The sequence below is a fragment of the Trichechus manatus genome, unplaced genomic scaffold, assembly GCF_000243295.1.
Source record: "Trichechus manatus latirostris isolate Lorelei unplaced genomic scaffold, TriManLat1.0 scaffold00096, whole genome shotgun sequence".
In the NCBI taxonomy this organism is placed as follows: Eukaryota; Metazoa; Chordata; class Mammalia; order Sirenia; family Trichechidae; genus Trichechus; species Trichechus manatus.
In genome coordinates, this window is record NW_004444032.1 from 6,895,090 (window position 1) to 6,919,798 (window position 24,709).

Sequence of the window (24,709 nt, forward strand, 5' to 3'; positions counted from 1 at the left end):
TTTTCGGATCTTTGTTGTGGAGGGACGGCGTGGTGCTTCTGCCTAGACCGCCATCTTGCCGGAGTCTCTCCTGGGAATATTTTACTTCAGTGTAGGATTTATTTTTGTTTTTTGCAGTATGATTAACTCAAAACTATTGATTTGAGTTATAGTGGTTGGCATGCTAGCTAGCAACGCATCTCCTGCCCCCATGCTGCCAACTTCCTGGCATCGTATGTATTTGGTTCTATCTTTTGATGATTGAATTAATAGGGAAGTCTTTCTATTGACGAGATAAGATGCCCACTTGACTCACACATTGTGATTTCCTAGAATTGTTCCACTTCCTGCTCTTTGGGGATTTGTAAGGCGCATCATAGTTTCGGATTATTTCAACTGCATATAGGTTTGCCTTGCCTACTCTGAAGTCTCTGACTCATATATCTAAGCATGAAGTAATTTTCCTAGCGAGAACTAATTCCCCTTCCTTGTAAACAGGTCTTGTTTTCTTCTTTCCAAGGTGTTCAATGCTTTTTTTTGTTGTTTTGTTTTAAAATTTAGTCTGAAGTCACTTCCAGCTGACTTCAGGATCCCATTCACTTCCAGTAAGTCACTTAGGGCCTCCTTCCGGAGCAATTCTCCTAGCTGGCTCTCTCTATGGTACTTTCTCCTATTACAGCCACATTACCTCTGTAACTTCAATATGCAAATCTTAAAAGATTTAATTTCTATTTCATCAGAATTGGAGACCTGATGGTGCAGTAGTTAAGAGCTCAGTTGCTAACTGAAAAGTTGGCAGTTTGAATCCACCAGCCGCTCTTTGAAAACTGTATGGGGCAGTTATACTTCGTCCTGTAGGGTCACTTTGAGTCAGAATAGACTTGACACAATGCGCTTGAGTTTGCTTTTTTTTTTTAATAAAACATCATCAGAAGGACCAAACTCCTAGTTAAGCCATTCAAGGCCCTTTGTGATTTAGCTCTTTATACATTCCCAGATTTATCTCCCAGTCCATCTTCCAAGTCTTTGGCTTTCACCCCATTCTCAGGGAATGCTCATTCTCAGGATAGCCTTCACTTTCATACATTTGTTCTGTTGTTCTTCTCACATTAAATGTCTTTCCTCACCTGTTTTACATCCTACACATCCCTCCATTCTAAAATAATTAGTTTCTATGGCTTGTCAGAAGCTCTGTCTAATCAGGGTAGCCAGGTAAAATAAAGATGCCCAGTTAAACTTGAATTTCAGACAAATAAATACAATTTTAGTATAAGTATGTTCTCTGCAATATCTATATCATATATATGATATATATCTGTATATGTATCAGTGTATCATATATATGTATATATCTGTCTATATATCTGTGTATATGTATATGTATACACAGATATATATACAAATATATATATCATATATATGTATCTTTTTTTTTGCTAAATCTGGCAACTCTATCCCTAACTCCTGTTGGAATCAATTACTGCCTCCTCTGAACTCCTAGAGCACTTTGTATGTTCCTTTGCCTTGTTTTTTCATGAATTTAGAGATAGGCCGCTTTTATGAGACTACAAACCCTTTGAAGGGAAGGACTACACCCAGCTCATAGTACCTAGCTCACTGTTTTACATACAGTTGGTGCTCATAAATGTCATTTCATTTGAATTGAATTTAGTATCCTACTACATTGGTTCAGATTAGTCTTTGGAAACCCGATTAAACTTCTTTTCAGCCCTATTAACTTGGTATTGATATGCTAATAATATTTTTAAAATTTATTGCATGTATTCTGTGTGCATACTACTAAACTGGATACTTCACAAGTGCTGGAACCACACCTTTTTTTATTGACCAACACATATTCAATGAATACTACAATGACCAAGTCATAAAAATAGTAAAATAAATATTTTTTGGATAAATACTAGGCACTTTACATGTATCATCTCATTTAAGCTTCAGTAAAATCGTATAAGATGGATATTGTTGTGCCTATTTTTCTGAATGAGAAAAGTAACAGTAAAAGAAGTTAAGACACTTGACCACTTTCACACAATAAGTGGGAGAGACAAAATAATAACTTGGGTTCATATGGTTCTAAAGGTCATGTTTTTAATGATTTTATGATATGACACAAAATATTGCTGCCTTTTAAAAAATATCTCAAAATGGATTTAAAAGTCCTTGTAAACCAGAGAATGTATTTTTCACAAGTTGAAACTGAGACAAAGTCATTTGCCCGATTAAGTGCAAAGTTAGGACTGGATCTAAGTCTGTCTGACTTCAAAGCTCATGTTCTTCATGTTACCGGGGGTCTCAGGTCTTGCTCAGGGTAGCTAAAGAGACATGAAATGGGTGAAAGCGAAAGAAGAAGTTTTATTTGGTTGGCCAAGCAAAGGAGCACACCGGGACCTGCGTCGCCAAGATGGCTCCCTGAACAATAGCTGAAACCGTATTTATTAGGGGAAGGGTCCTGGCAGGAAGGGACAATATTGTTGATAGGTCTGGCCTAAAAAAGACATTCCTGGGGCGGTTCCATTGTCTGTGCTTGCTCAGTCCAAAATTGGGGGGGGAGGGTCTCTCAAACTGGATATTAGGCTCGGACCCTTCACTTCTGAAAGTCTTCCCCTAATCTTGGGCAGCTAAAGTTTGGTTCCATCCGGCAAGAGAAAATTTCCGGGGTCACCCAGGTGACAGGGGTTGATGGTTCTGCGCATGTCAGGCAGGCCAGATTTGGTCTTAACTGGTTCTGCGGTCTGCGCCCTCAGCCTCGTTTTCTTATCTTGGGCAGGAAGTTTGCTGATTGCCTGAAAAATATCTGGAGAAACCAGGTAGAAGGGGAGGTGGTTGATGCTACTCTACTTACAGGTTGAGGGTTGGTAATGGTGTCTGGAGGCTCTCAGCCTCTTTCATAAGCACTGTACTTCCCAAACAGTATTATTCCCTGACAAATGTCTAAGCTGTCAGGGACTATAACCACTTGCCATCAAGTTGATTTCAACTCATGGCAACCCCCCTACATATGTCAGAGTAGAACTATGCTCCATAGAGCTTTCAATAGCTGATTTTTTGGAAGTAGATTCCCAGGCCTTTCTTCCTAGGTGCCTCTGGGTGGATTCGGATCTCCAACTTTTCTATTAATAGCTGAGCGTTAACCATTTGCATACCCAGGGACTATAAAAGGCACTAAAGGAAAAGTGCTACTCACTCTCTTGCATCTAGGCACTGGCCCATTCATACTCTCAACCACAGCGTTCAATTACTTGCTGTGATGCCAAGCCTTCTTGTTTTCCTGGCCTGCATTTCTCTCCTTCTTCTAAGAAAATATTTTCTCCCAAAATAAATTATATGGTTCTGTGGGAGCTGCTGTTTTCTTGAAAGACTCAATGCCCTAAAGCACTGTTGAGGGGGTTGGGAGAGCATGGCCATGGCGCCCAGTCACAATACCGCATTCTCTGGCCATAGACCATAACACCTTTAGTTACTGAATAGGAATTTTGAGAGCTTTTACTGATGAGAAAAGGGAGGATTGCAGAAATAATTTGCCCAAGTTATCACAATCCATAAATTGTGAAGTGAGGACTTCAACATTGTCTTAACTATGAAGTTAAGCAACATAAAAACATTTACACGTTTACAAGAAATTGACAATAAACTTAAATATTAGGGCATTTTTATATTTTTTCTGAATTTTAACCAAATGAGTGAGATGTCTTATGAATAAATATTAAGGCAAGGAATAACATACAAAAGAATCAGGAACCGGTGAAATATAACTCAGATTCAAAAGCAAGTTAAAGAAAATATAATGAACTGTATCCTTGAGATTTCAATTTTCTGTTATTACTCTTGTGCCAAAACCTGGGATTTAACTTGCCTATTAATAACATCATTATTTCTTCACCCCAAAAATTGCCCTATTCAATTGGTTTATTTCCAACTGCTTTAGCTCCTCTAGAATCCCCTCTGTTGATAAACCAGCAGGAAGTTAGATAATTTGATTTCAAACTTAATAGAGAGGTCTACACTGCAGATATAGATAGGCAAACTTTTAAAGGGAATTTTTAGGGTGAGAAAAGAATGATTTTACTAATAGGTTAAATAGGGAAAAAACACAAGACAACAAGGGTCCTTATCTCCCTCAAATCTCACCCTTCATGCAGGCAGAAGAAATCTATTTAAAACTTGAATGTAAACATATTACTCTTTTGCTTCAAAATCTGACAGTGACTCATCCATCCAAAGGATCAAGTCCAAGTTTAGCTTCAACTCTCATCCAACCATTTCCAGTACCACCACCATGTAACAGCTCATAGTTCCTTTCACATATCATGACAAGCACTCAAAAACTATATAGTTTCTTACCTCATTGCCTTTGATCATGACGTTCCTTCTCTCTGGAAAGCACTCTTCCTTCTTTCCCCACCTCTATCACTGCCACTACCCCAACTGGCCTTGCCAACAACTTCATCCTTTAAGACTCAGCTCAGAAGTCCCCTCCCCAAGCAAGCCTTTCCTTACTTCTCAGGCTGGGCTGGTTATCTCTGCTCTGGACCCTTATGATGTCCTGTACATATCTCTATTAGCACTCTTTCCACATTCATAGTATAGTTACCAAGGTCCCTAGGTGGTGCAGTTTGCGCTCAACTGCTAACCTAAAGGTGGTGGTTCGAACCCACCCAATGATACAGCAGAAGAAAAGCCCTGGAGATACTCTTCCATTAAGATTACAGCCAAGAAAATCCTATGGGGCAGTTCCATTCTGTAACACGTGGAATCGCCATGAGTCAACTGCACTGCAACTAACACAACTACTAGTTATCCAACCTTATACCATGAGCTCCACGAGGGCAGGGTTTCTTTTCTCTTCAAGTTTTTACCTCCAGCAAATAGCTTGGTGCCAGTCACACAGTACACACTCAGTAAATAACTGTTGAATCAATGAATCTGATTAATTAATTTAATATATACCCGTAGCTGTTCAATCGATTCTGACTCATAGCAACTCTGTAGGATAGAGTAGAACTGCCCCATGTGGTTTCCAAGGCTGTAAATCTTTACAGAAGCAGACAGCCACACCTTTCTCCTGCAGAGCAGCTGGTAGGTTCAAACCACCAGCATTTGGTTAGCAGCCAAGCGCTTAACCACTGCACCACCAGGGCTCCTCCAGTAGTGCACATAAAACAGTTAAAGTCCATGCCTTCACATCTTCAAAATATAGAAAGACATTTATATTCATTTTCTGTTGCTGCTGTCACAAATTACCAGACATTTAGTGGCTTAAAACAACTCAAATTTATTATCTCACAGTTCTGTAGGTCAGAAGTACAGGTAGAGTCAGCTAGTTCCTCTGCTCCAGGTCTCAAAAGACCAAATCAATGTGTTAGCCAGCCTGGACTTTTATCTGAAAGTTCTGGGGGATAATATGCTTTCAAGCTCATTCAGATTGTTGGCAGAATTCTGTTCCTTAAGGTTGTACGGCTGTCTCTATTTCCTTGGTGACTATTGGCCAGGAGCCTCTCTGAGCTCTTTGACGCCACCTGCATTCTGTCATGTTGCCCTCCTCCCCACAATCTTCAAATTTGCAAAAGTATGTGGAGTTCTTTTCACACCTTGGACCTCCCTGACTTCCCTTTTGCCACATCTCTTCTGATTCCAGCCTAATAAAATTCTCTGCTGTGAAGGACTCTGTGATTAGACTGGGCCCAACCACATAATCCAGGAAAATTTTGTTATTTTAAAGTCTGCAACTTTAATGTGCAAAGTGCATAGAGAGGAGTTAGAAAACCAAAAGGGTAGAACACGCTCAGCATTTCTCAAGCTGAAAGAACTGAAGAAAAAATTCAAGCCTCGAGTTGCAATATTGCAGGATTCTATAGGGAAAATATTGAACGATGCAGAAAGTATCAAAAGAAGATGGAAGGAATACATAGTCACTGTACCAAAAAGAACTGGTCGATGTTCAACCATTTCAGGAGGAAGCATATGCTCATGAACTGATGGTAATGAAGGAGGAAGTCCAAGCTGCACTGAAGGCACTGGCAAGAAAGAAGTCTCCAGGAATTGACGGAATACCAACTGAGATGTTTCAACAAACGGATGCAGCTAGTGGTGCTTACTCATCTATACCAAGAAATTTGGATGACAGCTACCTGGCCAGCTGACTGAAGAGATCCATATTTGTACCCATTCCAAAGAAAGGTTATCCAACAAAATGTGGAAATTATCAAACGATATCATTAATATCACACAACAGTACAATTTTGCTGAAGATAATTCAAAAATAGTTGCAACAGTACATTGACAGGGAACTGCCAGAAAGTCAAGCCAAATTCAGAAGCAGATGTGGAATGAAAGATATCACTGCTGATGTAAGATGGGTCTTGGCTGAAAGCAGAGAATACCAGAAAGATGTTTACCTGTGTTTTGTTGAATATGCAAAGGCATTCGACTATGTGGATCATAGCAATTTATGGATAACATTGCGAAGAATGGGAATTCCAGAACACTTAATTGTGCTCGTATGGGACCTGTACATAGACCAAGAGACAGTCATTCGAACAGAACAAGGGAATACTGCATGGTTTAAAATTGGGAAAGGTGTACGTCAGGATTGTATCCTTTCACCATACTTACTGGATCTGTATGCTGAGCCAATAATCCTAGAAGTGGACTATATGAAGAAGAACGAGGCATCAGGATTGGAGGAAGACTCATTAACAACCTGTGATATGCAGATGACACAAACTTGCTGAAAGTGAAGATGACTTGAGGTGTTTACTGATGAAGATCAAAGGCACAGCCCTCAGTATGAATTACACCTCAACATAAAGACAAGAAAATTCCTCACAACTGGACCAGTAAGCAACAACATGATAAACAGAGAAAATAATGAAGTTGCCAAGGATTTCATTTTATTTGGATCCACAATCAATGCCCATGGAAGCAGCAGTCAAGAATCAAAGGACGCATTGCATTGGGCAAATCTGCTGCAAAAGACCTCTTTCAAGTGTTAAAAAGCAGAGATGTCACTTGGAGGACTAAGGTGTGCCCGACCCAAGCCATGGTATTTTCAGTCACCTCATATGCATGTGAAAGCTGGACAATGAATAAGGAAGACCAACGAAGAACTGACACCTTTGACTTCTGGTGTTGGCAAAGAATACTGAATATACCGTGGATGCCAGAAGAACGAACAAATCTATCCTGGAAGAAGTATAGTCAGAGTGCTCCTTCAAAGCAAGGATGTCGAGAGTTCGTCTCATGTACTTTTGAATGTCATCAGGAGGGACCATTCCCTGGAGAAGGACATCATGCTTGGTAAGGTAGAGGGTCAGCAAAAAAGAGGACACACTTTGACGAGATGGATCGATACAATGGCTGCAAAATGGACTTGTGAGGATGGCACAGGACCAGGGCAGTGTTTCGTTCTGTTGTACATAGGATCACTATGAGTCTGAACCGACTCGAAGGCACCTAACAACAACAACAACCTTAATTACATTTGCAAAGTCCCTTTTGCCACATAAAGTAATATATTCACAGGTTTCAGGGTTTAGGGCATGGGCATTTTGGGGAGGCCATTGTTCTACCTACCACAGTAATTATTCTTCTAGAATTATTTTCTGACATATCCCTCACTCTGGTGATTTGGAGAAATATCTTTCAAGAATATGGCTAAATTTATTCTGGCGACAACACTGAATTTGGTTTGAACAACGAAGATTTTGGGAGTTCTTTGAAAAGGTTATTATGAACCAGACTCTAATAGTTAGGAACTGAAAGAGGGGTTGACTATGGCTATACAGAAGAGAAAGATCTAAAATAGATCATATAAAAAAATCTGTAAATCTTGTAAATGGAATGAGCACAGCACATAAATGATGCAGGAGCATGTAGATGTCTTTTATCTAGCTGCAGAAGAATATAGGGTTAAAAAATTACTGTATTTAACATTGGTCCAAGTATGAATATTTTCCTGAAGGCATTAGTCTGCTACTTAAGTATACAAGATAATCTCCTATTTTGCACACTACCGAATTCATTTTGTTTGAAATGAACTGAAATTCTCTTTCTTCTCAAAACTTTGTGCCACATCAGAAGAATCATGAATGGGTCTCATTTTCTATTTTTAACATACCAAACTGGTAATCTGAATAAAATTAAGAATCAATTTGACCATAGAGAGTTTTAAACAGTCTACTATTTGCTGAACATTATTCTCAATTCTGGAGCCCTGGTGGCACAGTGGTTAAGAGCTTGGCTGCTAACCAAAAGGTCAGCAGTTCAAATCCACCAGCCGCTCCTTGGAAATCCTATGGAGTAGTTCTACTCTGTCCTATAGGCTTCACTATGAGTCAGAATCAACTAGACAACGGGTTTTTAAAAAAAAAATTTTTTTTATGCTCAATTCTGAAGATCCAAGTATAGTTATATCATACTCCCTACCTTAGGAAAATCACGCTTTAATATCAACAAGCATATAAACAAATAAATTACAGTACTGTGAGGCAAGGGCAAGGGGCAAAACACGCACCAGTGGAAGAACTGATTTATTTTACGAAGGAGTAAAGTTTCCTGAGTTTTGAAGGACAAATAAATACTTAGGACAAGGGAGGCTGAGCCAATGGCATGAGCAAAAGCACTGAGGTATGAAAAGGCATAGGATATTTGCAGAACTACAAGTAGGACTGAAGGGTAAAGAGCAAGAGGCAAGTTGAGGCTGGAAGGTCGGCAGGGTCAGAGCCTATCATTCTGTGCGTTTTATTCTACGGGTTGAAGCGCCAGCAGAAAAATTTTTAAACAAGGAAAACTTATGATTGGACTTGCACTTTAGAAAGATTCCTTTGGCTACACAGAGAATGACTCTGGGTCAGAGGTTAATTCTAGACTGGAAATCCAGTTTGACAGCTATTGAGGAGCAAGGATGATAGCCTGAACTAAAGTAATGGAAGTGAGAATGTCTAGCAGAGGAGAGATTGGAGAGGTTTTGCAGTAAGAGTCCTCACACTTCATGACTGATTAAAGGTATGTGGAAGGGAAAGGGAGAGTAGGGAAGGGTGGGGGAGGTCTTGAGAGTTACTTGAAAATTTCTGATGTAGGGGGAATATCTGGGTATTTGATAATGTCTGACTAAATTAGGGAATAAAGGAAAACAAAGGGGAAAGGGATGAGAAGAAATATCTCAAGAACTAAAGTTACTTCCCTACTCCTCTAAAGTATAATTTGTACATACATTTTTTAACTATCATGTAGCTAAACATGTCTGATTATGCACTGCTAGGTTTACCAGGCATTATGATGTGAACAATCCAGCCATTTGTGCCCAAGAGTTTAGCAAGCAAGCTGCCCCTCCCTAACTTAAAAAAAAAAAAAAAAAACTATCAGTCTAACACCCACCATGTTTGGCAGCTGGAACAATTCCCTTCCTTAAGGATTTTACAATAATATTACAGGAGACTAAAGTACTGACACCCATGAGAAAGAAGGTGAGGGTAGAGGGCAGTCTAACAGTCTTGGTAACATTTTGAGGTTGAGGTCTAGTAAAGACTTTTAATGTTTCCTGACCTCCACTCAATTTCAAGGTCATTTTAAGAACGTAAAGGACGCGTTAAAAGTAAGCAAGAAGTGGATAATGATTATTAAATTTGGAATACATTTTATTTTTCTTGTAGCCGTTATGTTGCCAGGTGGAAACCTCAGGTTCTGCTTGGTGTGACTTGTTACAACCGATAAACAAGAAGCCGAGGTGGGAGATCAGAAAGGCGCCTTTATTTCATTGGCCAAGGAAAGGAGACTGTCAGGGCTGTTGCCTCCAGGACTGCTCGCATGGAAGATGGGATTTTACAGAGAGCAAACAAGAAAATGCAAATTTATCATGAATATGCAGGATTGACCTTCTTGCAGGCGCTCAGAGGTTGGGGATGACTAGGCATTTTGTTTAGACAAGGGTTTCATTCTCCAGGACGGAGGAAGAGGGCGATTTTCTTTTATTAGCATGTTAAGTCTCCACCCAGAGATGGGGTGCTTATATGTATTTTCCACTTAAGGAGCTAATAGGTCACTTAAAATGCCAAGATGGCGTTGAAAACCTGCTAAAACCGGTTGAGGCCATCTATGGCTTGCTCTGTGGTTATCTTGTCAAGGACAGTTTCAGAACAATGTGCAGCCTCTTCTGCTCTGTGAAGGAGGATAAGCCAGAGCAGGTGTCTCTTAGAAGGGTTGGGCTCTGAGGGTATATGCCTCAATTATACAATATAAATGAAGTGGAAACTTTCAGAAAGGTATTGCACTAAGACATAGAGAAAATTTGGGAGAAATTATAAACTAGTGGCAATCAAAGATGGAAAGCCAAGGTGTAAAATTTCATGTGACAGTGTTACCAGTAACACAGGTGTTAGCAAACGTTTTCTGTAAAGGGCCAGATAGTTAATATTTTAGATTTTGTGGACCATAAGGTCTCTGTGGCAACTACTCATATTCACTTTGTAGCAAGAAAGCAGCCATAGGCAATATGTAAAGGAATGACCACCATGGCAGTATTCTAATCAAAAATAATTTATGGACACTGAAATGTGAATTTCATGTAAGTGTCACGTGTCACGTGTCACTAATCATTATTTTTCTTTTCAACTATTTATAAGGGTAAAAAACCATTCTTAGCTCACAGCTGTAGTTTGCCTGTCGTGGTATAATGTAAAATATAAAAATTCAAATAAACCTGTTAGGTGTGGGAACTGTTACAGGGTGGCATATGCTAACTTCACAGTCTACTGTCCAATACAATATATATGAAAGCCCTTTTTAGTGACAATTAGTCTGTGCTGCCATGCCAAGGAATGGTGACATCAGCGTGGTCAGGCCATGGCCCATATCACTCAACAGCCTCCAGGCAGCTGGCAAAGGGCCCTCAGCTGGAGGGCGGGGACTGGGCGCGCATAAGGCCTTCAGGGGCGTGGAGATAGTGGTTTTGCTCACCTAAAAGCGTATGCCATCCTGCGAACATGCATGCCGAGTGTCTGCTCTGAGGCCAGGCACACCAAACAAAAGCAAACTTTCCCAGGTCAGGTGCCAAGCAAGATACTATCCACCGTCAGGTCACGCCCCACTGGGCCACGCCTTCCCGGCCGCACGCGCGTGTCCGCACTCACGTCTTCCGCAGATGTTCGCCCTCGCGCTTTGTCATACACTATTGCGCATGCCTCGGGGAGAGGGTGGAGCGGCTACTGACAGGGAGGTATCAGCTCGAGCGAAGCTGAAGAAGTACACCCTGGTGGGCGGGTCAACGCAAATAACCTGTGCGTCACTTCTTCTGTGGGCGGGGCGGAACTGAGGGGTGGCATCCCGGCTGCCGCCCCTGTGTTTGAAGCTCAGCTGATGTAGGCCAGTCGGAGCGTACGTCCTTGCCGGGAGGAGGCGAGTCGCCACTGTCGCCGAAGTAATTGCGGCCTGCATCCCGGTATGTGGCCGATGGGAAACAGGGCGGGACGATAGGAGGCAGCCTGTTCTCCCGGGCACTTGTCCAGCTCTCCCGGTCTTCTCTTTCCTCGCGTGCTCGGAGAACAGTTTCAGCATCAACGGGTGGGGAGACACCCGGCTCCTAGGAGACCTATGACCAAGGCTCCGAAACGGGACCGGGCACCGGAAGGAGCCATGGATCCCGGGACTGATTGGTGCGCGGTGGCCTCCGCCCTCTGCACCCTTTGCAGCCTCCCACGCGCGAACTCTTGGTTTCTCAGGTCCCGCCCCGCGCCTCCCTGACTTCCCACGCCCGTGCCTCCCAGCCCAGCTTCCGTGAGTCTGACTGGGCTCCTCCGGGCTGGAATCCAGCAGTGCGGTGGTGCCTCACACTGGTTTCCCTATTCTCATTCTAGATTGTGTTTGTCAGTGTGCACCTGGTGACGCCACTGCTTGATCTTTTTATCAGCGGTTGCTTTTTAGCTCTACCCACATTTAACCCTATCCCTGACTGCTGTTGTTTAAGCGAATTCAGGTGTGTGCTTTTTAAAAGCTGACGCTTCATGAATCATTGTATTGCAGTGCTTCCTGTCCCTATGTCATTTCTGTCATTATGCTGGGAGGAACCTAGTTTACAGGCCTAATAGAATGGTGACTTTAAAGAAAAGTAGTGACTGCTAGGAAAAACCTTAAAATAGCTATGTGGTATAAGAGAGTATCACATAATCCTATTTAAATTAGTTTTTACTTCCAGTAAACTTTTTTTATCCTTGTTCTACAGTCCTAATTGTTCAGATCTCAAAGATGGCAAAAGTATGTTTCAGTGCTTCAAGAAAATGTTGTTAAAACAGTGAAATATTAACTAAACCGAAAATTCTTAAAAGTATATTAAACTGAACTGTAGAGTTTATGCCTCTGTTGTGAGGCAGCCTTAAGCCCATTGTAGCTGCCTTGTTAAACTGCAAATTAGTTATACTTTCAATATAAGAATTTTTTTTTACTTCACAATCTTCTAATCAATTAAAATTTTTTTGAATGCTGATCTAGTTTTTCTATTTCTGTATCATGTTTAAATTAAAATCGTATAAACGTTGTGCTTTTGAGTTAGTGATGTCGAGTGAAAGGATCAGTTTTACTAGTTATATATTCACTTGCTTCATACAGAAAGTTGATGCAAGTACAGCTTGTACTTTGAGTTGCTATTTTTCCCCACTAGTGATAGAGGAGGGAGCCCTGGTGGCGGAATGGTTAAGCGAACAGCTGCTGATTAAAAGTGGTTATGCGCTCTCTGGGCTGCTAACCGAAAGGTGGGCAGTTGGAATCCACCAGCTCCTCTGGGGGAGAAAGCTGTGGCAGTCTGCTTCCGTAAAGATTACAGCCTTGGAAACCATACAGGGCAATTCTTCTCTGTCCTCTGGAGTAGCTGTGAGTCGGAATTGACTCGAAGGCAATTTTTTTTTTTTTTTTTTAAATGGGTAGTGATAGAGGAGTTGTACTGAACCATAGAGTACATACTGCTTCAGTTTGTGGAACATGTATTTGTGAAAAGGTCAGCGTTAGAACCTTAGCCCTAGACGTTTTTCTGTTCTCTCATTGCTTAATTCTAATCTTTCTCTCCTATGTTGTATGTTATACTTTCTGGATTGATTATCCATTATTTCGTCTTTTTTTTTTTTTTTTTGCTTCCATCCTATTAAATTTTTTTGTTGTAGTAGCTATACACAACATACAATTCGACATTTTATCCTTTTTCAAGTGTATGATCCAGTGGCATTAGTCACACTCACAATGTTGGGCAACCATCGCCACTGTTTGCTTCCAAAACCTTTTCATCCCCCCAAACAGAAACTGTACCCATTTAGCAGTTACTTCCCGTTCTCCCCTCCCCCTTGCCCATGGTAACCACTCTGCTTTCTATGCATTTGTCTATTCTAATATTTTATGTAAATAAGGTCATGTAGTATTTGCCCTTTTGTGTCTGGATTATTTTTCTTAGTATAATGTTTTCAGGGTTCATCCATGTTGTGTATGTATTAAAATGTCATTCCTTTTTGTAGTGGAATAATATTCCATTGTACATATCCATTACTTCTTAACACTTCCTCCTGTATTGGTTTACATTGCCCTGATTTGTTTCAGAACATCTTTTCTCCTATACCTTTTGTTTTCTCTGGAAGACTTTTCTTCCTCTTCCTAACTCTGGATGGCACACAAGGCTCTCCCTTGTACTCTCTAAACCAGAATGTTAAAATCTGAAACCCAAGGAATACTTTAGTAGGTCCATAAGTGTCCAGAAATTTTATGCAAAAAAAGTAGTTATGTATTTACAAATAAGCATTTTTCAAGGAAGAGGTGCTTTAATCAGGTTCTGTGACCCCCAAATGCTCAAGAATTATTACTGTAAACTCTCCTTTGGTAAATTCATCCAGTCTGATGGTTTCACTTGTTACTGTGCTAATACGGCCAGTTATAAATCCACAGCCTGTATTCCTACAGTTCATCTCCATTTTAATGTCTCATCATTAGTTAATCCTGTAACTCTAAAGTAGAACTCATTTTTCTCCTATATTAAATTGGCCCCTTTCCCAGTTATCACATATTCGTAAATGACATTTTCCCTGTGTCTTTGAATAAAAAGCTTACAATTATCTTGACACCTCCCTTTTCTTGCCCCATTTTTGGCTGTCATCAAGTCCTGTGTTTTTTGTTGTTTTCTTTGTTTTTCCCCACTTTCACGGTGTGGCAGAGAGTAGCTCTCTTTTCCATTTCAGTAGTTACCTTGATTCAGACCTTTGTTACCTTATGCCTGCATTATTGCAATAACTAAATTAAGCCCTCTATAAATTCATCCTTTCCAAGCTCAGCTGAGCCTCCACTTGGCAAATTTCCTCATTTCTTCTTGTTAAAGCTCCATATCCTTAGTGGTTGGTCCAAGCCTCTCCATTCTATTCATACTTCATCTTCATCCCTACTGTTTCTCAGTTGATGACAGCATAATTCTCTTTATATTCTTGCAAGCTAACTTTTGTTCCTACTGAATTTACTCTCCGAACTCTTATCTTGAATTTACTAGTGTTATAATTTGGGAGCAATTAAATTAAGCTCGTTGATTTTGTTGATCAGATCTCTATTTTTTAGTAATTTTTGCTTAATTGTTGCAGTTTCTGAGAGAGGTATATTAAAATTATGATCCTGTAGTTGTCTTCCTGTAATTGTGCACATTTTTTGTTTTATATAGTATATTTCAGTGCCAAGTTGGTAAGTATATTCATAATTAGCCATGATGGTTGTATCTTACTGGAAAGACACAATGCAAACTCCTCACCTAAGTTAGGCCTAAGTAGTCTCTAGGCCTACTTTGCTCTGTCGTCTGCCTAACTCTTAGTCCCATCTTTATCATTCTTTCCCTTCCATGCTTCCCTCAGCTACCTTGTTGTTCTTGCTATTCCTTAAATGTACCAAAGCTCATTCTTGTTGCCAAGGCTTTGGTTGCTTTTTCCTCTGCCTAGAATGTTTGTTTGTTTTCCCAGATTCTTTTAATAATTTGTTTCTGGACCTCATTTAGGTCTCTGCTAAAGTGTCCCCTTAGTTTATTTCCTGATCACACCATCTGAAATGGCACCTTCTGTGCTCCTGCATGGCATTTCTCACCCTGACATTATACATTATGTTAGTTATTTGTATACTTGTTTATAGATTGTCTTGTTCTCAAAGGCCTAGAATTCTACCTGAGGTTTAGTAAGTAAATTATACCTTTTGTTATATAGTATTCCCTTTTTAATCCTTATTTAATGCATTTTGCGTTAAATTTGCCTTAAAATGCTTTTCATTTTCTTTTGGTTAATATAGGCCTGGTGTATCATTTTCTTCATCCCTTTATTTTCAACCTTTCTTTGTCATTGTAAGTGTGCCTTGTAAACTAGCATGTAGCTGGATTTTTTTATTTCTAAAATTTTGCTTTCCTTGTTCACTTTTTGTAAAGTTTTCTTTTTGCCTCTTTATTATTGTTCCTTCTGGTATGTCTTTGAACATTTTAAACCTATTTAATTATTTCTAAATCTTGGTTACACATTTTCCTGTTCACTGTATTTGATGGTGCTCTCTGAAGGTTATAATTCATTTCCTTGCATGTTCTTTAACCTTCGACTGTGAGTTAATCTTCAGTGGTGATTGTCTCCTATGAGAGTCCCATTTGCCCTGAGCTGTGAAGTGTCCTCACATGCTGCTATCAGGTGACCACTGGGGCCCTGTGGAATTCCCCAGTTCTGACCAGTTTTCATTTGTACAGTGAGGTAGTGTGACTGCAGATCCAGATCTGGGATTGCTGTTGAACATGGTGATTTCCCACTGCTGGTCTTGAGCGTAGCTTTTTATCCAAAAGTACTTTTTGCTGTATTTTGTCAAGTATTTCTGTGTGCTGGAATTTGAGGGGCTTTTACGTTAACTCAGTTTACCACGTTGATCTCAAGTCCTAAGGAGTTCAGAAGAGTCAGGAAGGCAGACAACCTCAGCTCGGGTCTGGTTTCTGTTTTTCTCTTCTCCCCTCTGTATGGTTGGGCATTTAAAAGTAATATGTGCAGAAGCAATTTATGAAGAATGATTTTAGTTCACACTAACATCTTTTGGACAGTTACAATAGGTTCTTGGTTTCTGTCTTTCTCAGTCACTTCGCCTTACTTCATCTGTCATTGTGCTTTCTAATGTTGTTCCTTAGCTTAAAATACTTTAACAGTTTGGTCTTTACTCTCCTTGGCAAGATTTATAAGACCCCTTATAATCTCACCCCAAACTATCTTTTCGGTATCATTTTCTACCTCCCCCTCATATAATCTCTCCAGGTCCTGCAGTGACACTAGACTACTTGAAATTTCATACTGTGTATGCTTTCTTACATGCTTTTTTTGTATTTGCTTGTGTTTATTTTTTTCCCCTTTACCTAGGATTCCCTCCTTCCCTTTTGTCTTTACTATGCGATGAATTCCTTTTTAACTTTCCCCTATTTTTAACCTCCTTTTTCAGACTTCCTTTGATTTTGCCCCCACCTTGTGTCTTTCATTCACATGGTACCTGTTAAAGTGCTTTAAATTTTTGCTTTCTCTAATCATAAAAGTAATACCTGCTCATCGTAAACAATTCAGAGAATAATAAAGTAAAAAGTAAAAGCCCTTCTCCTCATTTTCTTTAGGTCTCACTCCTCAGTACACAAGAATAAACAAACCATTGGATGTTTATCTTTTTAGAGTGAATCAGTCTCTTTCTCATATACATCTATTTCCACAGATTTAAACCACATACATAGGGTTTTTATGTTCTTTTATTATGTTGTTGTTGTTAGTTGCCATGGATTCGATTCCAACTCATGATGACCCCGTGTGTGGAGTAGAACTGTGCTCCATAGGGTTTTGCTTTTTTTTTAAATCTCAGACAGTGCTGTAGGGAATGCATAAATAAATATACCTTTGCACTCTTGTGCAAGTATTTCTGTAGGATAGATTCTTAATAGTGGAATTGCTGGTCAAAGAATATGTGTATTTAAAACTTTAATAAATAGCATTTAAAATTTCATTTGATACTGTCAAAAAGCTCCTGTGTCCCATTTGCCTAGCTCATTATCAACACTGGGTATTATACAGTCATTTAAATTTTTGCCAGTTGATAGAAAAAATATTTTCTGTTTTAATCAGCAGTTTTTTTTTTTTGATGTGAAGAAGCATAATTTTACTGTTTGTATTTCTTCTACTGACCTGTTTATGTTCTTTGTTCATTTTTCTGTTGGATTCTCTCCTTTCTTGTTTGTAGATGCTCTTTTTAGATTATGGTTGTTAATCCTTTGTCTGTTAAATGTTACACATAGTTTCTTCTAGTCAGACTTCTTTGATTTAATGGGCATTTAGGGACTACGTAGTGACTCTCTCTTGCTCTAGACTGGAAGTTTGTTAGCATCCTGTTTGTCTTTATAGTCCCAGCACCTAGCCCATGTCTGGTACAGATTAAGTATTCCATAAACGGTTTGCAGTGAATGAATTACAAGACCTGATCCTTGTCTTCAAGAAACTTAAAATCTAGTGTCACATGAACTAGTCAAGAATTTAGCAATAAGGAAAACAAAAAAATAGCATCATGTCTAAATTGCATATTAAATTATGTGTTATAGGAAAACTTATCTGTTGGGAAGCCTCCCTATGTTAGTTCTTGTGAAACATCCTACTACTCAGTTTCTTTTTCAATTGAATTCTATACTGAAAGCTGAAATTTTTTTATTAGCTTAAAAATGAAATCTGTAGCAGCCATCATGGAAATATATTATTCTGTCTTCTTTTGAGGAAGTTGCTAAGTTTACTTCAAATAATAACATATTTTATCTTGCACCTGATTTCAATTTTATCTTGAATTCTAATTTTTTTTTCCTTGCCATTTCAGGTAAGACCATGAATTATGGCATTTCTTAAGTGAAACATTCAGGAATGAAGTGAGAGAAAGTCATAAATATAGAAAATAAGTGATTTTTAAGTTATGTCTATTAATTTGACGATAGATATATATATTTACCTCCTTAGTAATGCAAGAAGTCTTTGTGGGAAGCAGAGAAGCAAGCAACTGCATTTCTTGTGCTCACCTAAATATTACTGGAGGGTAAGCCACATCAGTCCACAAAGAGGTTTTCATACAAGCAAAGTAAGATGTAAATGGACCAAAAGTGAAGCACGTTCTTGCAGTAAGCACTGCTGCTGGCCAAGCAACCATGGTTTACATAGTGGAATTTTGAAACTTAGCACTTCTGCTCCTAAGGGACTTACAAAAGTGAGCATTCGTATATCCCGTATTAAAAGTACTCTGCACTCTATTTCAAAGGCTGTTTTTGGCAGTCAGAATGAAATGATTTCACGTTTAGCTCAATTTAAGCCAAGTTTTGGAATATTAAGAAAAGTATCAGATAGTGGCTGGTTAAAAGAGAAAAACATTAAACAAGCCATCAAAACGCTGAAAAAACATAGTGACACATCAACAACAGAGAGTCCCATTGTAGGTAAAGATGAAGATACAGGTAAACAAAGTCTTTTTCAGTACACAAGTAGTATAACAACAAAATTTGAAGAGTCATTCTCCTTTTTATCAAACCATATTAACTCATACTTCCTAAATAAGGAAAAAATGGCTCAGAAAAAGGAAAGTGAACATTTCCAGGATAAATCAGAATCTGAAGATAAAACAATTGAAGGAGACGAAAAATTCAGTTCTGGCATCTCGACCAATGACAAGCCACACTCAGAATCTTCTTTAGATCCTGCAAGTCCTAGTGAGACACCTGGAGTTCTTCCAGTTTCTACTAAACAAAGTATTACTAGCTTTCTTTCTCGTCCAACTGGAGGTGTACAAGCTTTAGTTGGTGGTTACATTGGTGTCCTTGTCCCCAAATTAAAGCCTGATACAAAAAATACATCAGAAGAGAAAGAGGCTACGAAAGCTGAGTTGGCTAACGGTAAAGACAAAGTTGCAGAAGAGAAGAAACGTTTATCTCTTCAGCGAGAAAAGGCAAGTCATTATTCATTGTGGCTTTAAGTAGTAGTAATTTTTGTCAGATTTATAGCATGTTTAATTTCCTGATGAGACCTAAGAAACTTCAACCATTTATTGGTATTACTAGCGTGATTTCATATGCTAGTCATATATATTTAATATGTATTTATAGATTATTGCAAGAGTGAGTATTGATAACAGAACCCGGGCATTAGTTCAAGCATTAAGAAGAACAACCGATCCAAAGCTCTGTATTAATAGAGTTGAAGAACTGACTTTTCATCTTCTAGAATATCCTGAAGGAAAAGGAGTGGCTGTCAAGGTAATTTCTAATTTATTTAATCAGGTTTTGTCTTAGAATAAAAATACTAATAAACCTTTTAAAATGGAGAAGGCAAGGCCTTTCGTTGTTCTGTTTAAATTTTTGTGGTTTTTAACATACATGTGATGTATATTTGGTAATTGCCCCACTATTCTATGATATAAATTATACTAATTATTTCCTTTTATTGTTATATAAATTATGCTATCCGTACTAATATCTTTACCTTGAGATTAAACATCTGTAAAATATAAGATAATCTCAGCATATTGGTTGAATTGCCGAAGAGCTGCCAAATTTTTCTTAAATGCAATGTAGATATTTATACTATGTAACCATGCTTTTAAGACTGGCGATGTAATTCAAAAGTAAGACTTTCATGTTTGAAAGTCTAACAATTTTAGTCACCTTATTGATAATGGAATTGGTAATGATGCTGAGTAAAACAACCAGCCTTTCTTTGCCTCAGTTTTCTCAAATATAAAATAGTGAAGGTGATTTAGACCCATTTAAATAGACTGTTCTCAGAGAAATGCTATAAAATATGAATAATGTAATTGAGTCTATATAAATATTATAGTATTTATATCTGTACTATTAAAATTATTTTGTAATATTTAATGAACAATTTGAAAACATAGTGTAATGACTAGATTTTTTAGAATTTCCTTAGAAATCTATTAGTGCTTATTTTTAGCTTCCCGTTTAGAAAATTTTAAATTAACTTAGTCCACATTTATTCCACTTTTTGACAGTCATCTTGCTAAACAGTTATCTAAGTTTCTGGATAATGTGCCCTTCCTTAATTTTATATTGTACAACACATGCATTATAATTAAACTAGTTGCCGTCAAGTCCACTCCAACTTATGGTGATCTTGTGTGTCAGAGTAGAACTGTGCTCCGTAGAGTTTTCAGTGGCTGAGTTTTTCGAAGTAGGTCATCAGGACTTTCTTTTGAGGCACTTCTGGGTGGACTCGAACTCCTGATCTTTTGGTTAGCAGCTGAATGTGTTAACCATTTGCACGATTTGCCTCTTAACTTTTGAATGTGGACAAAATATTGTGTAAAATCCAAAATGTTAATGTAACCTTTTGTTGTAACAACTAATACTTTGTAAATTTGTATTAAGCAAATTATACTTTCTCTAATTGCTAAGGATTGCACCTTTTTAACAGAAATACTTGGATAGAGGCTCGTTTTAATTGTCCTACATATTGTATGTCAAAAACTAATCTTTCTTTTATGATTATTGAGAAAATAATAAACACTGGCACTCTGATTATATGTGATGATCTGTATGTGTTGATTAAAAATTATTATACATTTTCACTCTTGGTTTTAAAAAGACAAAATAGCTTTTCTCTCAATATAGGAAAGACTTATTCCATACTTACTACGAATTCGACAAACTAAGGATGAAACTCTTCAGGCTGCAGTTAGAGAAATTTTGGCCTTAATGGGCTACGTGGATCCAGTGAAAGGGAGAGGGATTCGAATTCTCACGATTGATGGTGGAGGAACAAGGTAAGGCCAAAAAAAATGATTTTTAAAAACTTAGAGATTCGGTTAAGTTTTAGGAATTTTCTTTTTACCTGATTCTGTAATTATATCATCATTAAGTCAGATTTTTAAAATAAAACATGAAATTGTTTTTCTTAATTTATTACTTTGTCACTCTGAGAGCTGCTTTAACATATGCCTGGATTAACTCTTAATTTAATATGATATTTGTATTTTCATTTAGTCTTTTCAGACTTTCTTTTTGCTAGCTTAGGACTTTTTGTCAACCATGATTCTCTTAAAATCTTGGCAGCGTTTTCTAATTTAGCTTTCTTTTATTGTATTTATCTTACCCATATGTATCAATTAACTTATCACTTAATGAAGTGATGGTCATTAGAAAAGTAGTATCAGTAACTTCCTGGCTCCCTGTATCTTTACTTGCAAATGCCAGTTTTGGTGCTATACAGGAAATAAATGCTTCTTAGCTCAGAAAAAGATAATTTTACTGTCAAGCTCCATTGCTACTACTGGCAATACATCTATGTTTCTTATTCTCTCTTAGTTTGTTTAGTTCCTGCCTACTTGTTGCTTAGATTCTTTGGCTTGGCTTTGTGAAATTTTACCCCGCAGATTTTCTAGCTTGGGGTCCAGTTCCCTGCTATATCTACTCTTATCTGCTTAGATTCTTATTATATGCCTGCCTATTGTTTTTAGCTTTAACTTACCTCTCTGATTTCACTCTGGTAACCCTGCCTTGCCAGTCAATCTTCTGTATGCTCAAGTGCTATTCTGACCTTCTTGTTAAATTCCAGTCAGTGTATCACCTCTTTTTTATACTTTGACAGCAGTGTGGAGCAATGAGAGAAGAAGGCTATTTAATAATCTAGGCATATAACACTAACCTTCATTGTTAGTGGTGGTGGCAATGGGAAGCAAGAGGAAGGGAAAAATGCAAGAAAATTTTGAAGAAAAAGGGGGACTGGATATGGTAAAGTTAGGTCAAGATCACTCTTAGTTGTAAACCCTGTGGGTGACAGGGACAGAGTTTCAGATACAGGCAAGGTTATTGGTGTTGAGAAAGACAGTTCTGTTTTGGACTTGTTGAATATAAGGTTACACACATGCATATGAAGTGCTCCCTTGGCAAATGGAGATGGAATCGATTGAGGAAAAAAAAATCTTAGGAGATCTTGGTGGGTGTTACTTAGGGAAGTGAAATAATCCAAGAAGGTGAACATCACTCATGTGAATGATAAAGTGTTAATGAATTGGAAAGAATAAGTCTAGTTCATAGAATTGGTTGCAAGTGAGAAGAAGTAGGGAAAGTGGCAGTTAAATGAGTTTCACTGAGGAACGGGAGGAGGCCAATCCTCTCTACCATTAAGTTCAGGGGAGTTGGGAGGAATAGTATCATTCATCAATCGATTAACAAATATTGGTTGTCTGCTATGTTCTAAGCATTGATTTCAGTCCTGGGGACACTCGATATACAAAGCAGACAAAATCCAAGTCTTTATGGTACTTGCATTGTAGAGGAGGAGAGAGACAATAAATAGGAAAACTAATAAAATTGTACAATTTGGTAAGAATGGGTGCTATGAAGAAAAGTAAAGTAAGGGTCTAGAGAATAATGGTGCTATTTTTCTTTTAGAAAGAGTAATCATGGCTTCTTTTTGAGGAATAGTATTTGAGTAGAGATCTGAAAGAAGCAAGAATATTAGAGGACAGTCAAATGTCTATTTAGAGTGAGGGAGGTATGGTGAAAAAGAGATTTGCTATCAGTATTTGATCTTATAGGAGTTTTTTAGTCATACAGGGAGACAGTTGGAGTGAGATTTGGGAAAGTCTAGGGATAGGATAGCATGAAAGTAGGTTTCGGTCAGTGGTTCTCCACTGGGGGTGATTTTTCCCACCAGAGGTTATTTGGCAATATCTGAAGACATATCTTGGTTGTTCATCACTGAGGGGCTGCCACTAGCATCTAGTAAGAGAAGGACTGTTGCTGCTAAACATCTTACAATGCACAAGACAGTCCCCCACAACAAGAAGTATCTGACATAAAATGTCAGTAGTGCCACTGCTGAGAAACTTTGGTTTAGGGAAATATGAGAAAGTAGCCAGAAGGGAAGGTTTGTGTTGAAATCAGTAAAGTATGAAGTTTGTGAGAAAAGGAACCCATATCTTTTATTTCTTTTGTATAAGAGGACATGAGGAATCCTGGTGGCGCAGTGGTTAAGTATTCAGCGGTTAACCGAAAGGTCGGCGGTTTGAACCCACCAGCCTATGAGTCGGAATCGATTTGAAAGCAGTGGGTTTGGTTTTTGGTTTTTGGTTTTTTTTTTTTTTTTTTTTTTTTTTTTTGTATAAGAGGACCTAGTACAGTGTTTATACCTCAACATAAAGGAAACAAAAATCCTCACAACTGGACCAGTAAGCAATATCATGATAAACGGAGAAAAGATTGACGTTGTCAAGGATTTTATTTTATGTGGATCCATGCCCGTGGAAGTGGGAGTCAGGAAATCAAATGACATATTGCATTGTGTTAAAAAGCAAAGATGTCATTTTGAGAGCTAAGATGTCCCTGACCTAAGCCATGGTGTTTTCAGTCACCTCGTATGCATGCAGAAGCTGGGCAATGAAAAAGGAAGACCAAAGAATTGACACATGTGAATTATGGTGTTGGTGAAGAATATTGACTATGCTATGGATTGCCAGAAGACAGAACAAATCTGTCTTGGAAGAAGTATAGCCAGAATGCTCCTTAGAAGCAAGGATGGCGAGACTTCATCTTACATACTTCGGATATGTTATCAAGAGGGACCAGTCCCTGGAGAAGGACATCATGCTTGGTAAAGTAGAGGGTCAGCAGAAAAGAGACAGATCATCAGTGAGATAGATTGACACAGTGGCTGCAGTAATGAGCCCAAACATAGCAATGATAGGATGGCACAGTACTGGGCACTGTTTTGCTGTATTATACTTAAGATCACTATGAGTTAGAACTGACTCAGCAGCACTTAACAACAGTAACAGTACATTATTAATTTAGGCATATAGTAGCACTTTGGCAAGTATGTTTTTAAAAGTCATTCTAAAATTATTTATACATACAGCAATTTTAAATAGCCCCCCCCCCATGATTATATAGTTAGAAAAATTTGGAAGAAAAAAAGAAAAATATAAAGAAAAATTAAAAATCAACTATAACTCACAACTCCAAGATTATTTTTAATATACTGATTTATTTTCTTCCAGCGTTTTCTCTGTGAATAGATATGTGCATGTTATATGTACTTTTTATAAAAGTAATGAAAGTCACATTGTTAATATATTTTATCCAACACTATCTTTAATTCTACATATCTCACCTTGAACTCATAATGTATTTCTTTTATAAGCCATCTTGTGTTTTCTTACCTCTCATCAAATCCACATTATTTGTCACCGTAAAAAGAACCGACATCTTTGGTTTTCTACGTTAATCTTACAATATTCTCTGTTAAAAATGTCAAGGCACAGTTCAATACTCTGTATTTTATCTTATGGTGCCTAACTACCATTGTGTACCAGAATTTATTTTCCCCACGGCTTGTATTGGGATTAGTTTTTGTATATTTTCCCAATCTTAAATATTGTCCACTTGGTACACACATTCCGAGTTCCCCTATACCCCCTAGGCTGTTTCATCTCTGACACTCCTCCATGAAGCTATTCACTGTTTTTGGCTAGGATCTAGGATTGAAAAAAGGCAGCAGCATTATTTAGTATACTCTCTATTTATTTATTTATTTTATTGTACTTTAGGTGAAGGCTTACAGAGCAAATAGTTTCTCTTGAAACAGTAGTACACATGTTGTTTTATGACATTGGTTAACAACCCCACAACATATCAACCCTCTAACTTCTCAACCTTTTTTTTTGGTGAAAA

At 38.3% G+C, this 24,709-nt stretch overlaps 1 protein-coding gene across 5 annotated transcripts in view; it reads left to right on the top strand.

The window, feature by feature from the left end:
• The first annotated feature begins 11,201 nt into the window (after nt 1-11,201).
• PNPLA8 (patatin like phospholipase domain containing 8) overlaps nt 11,202-24,709 on the top strand; it is a 74,767-nt gene continuing 61,259 nt past the window's right edge. Inside the window, exons 1-5 of one of the 5 annotated variants that reach the window (XM_023737040.1) lie at nt 11,202-11,434; nt 17,854-17,902; nt 17,991-18,966; nt 19,124-19,273; nt 20,648-20,799. In XM_023737040.1, the coding sequence (XP_023592808.1) occupies nt 17,898-17,902; nt 17,991-18,966; nt 19,124-19,273; nt 20,648-20,799 (1,283 nt within the window). In that variant the 5' untranslated portion in view covers nt 11,202-11,434; nt 17,854-17,897. Of the gene's footprint in view, nt 11,435-11,891; nt 11,969-13,468; nt 18,967-19,123; nt 19,274-20,647; nt 20,800-24,709 lie in introns of those variants that run through there. The other 4 variants (XM_012557356.2, XM_023737039.1, XM_023737042.1 and 1 more) reach the window with 4 other exon arrangements.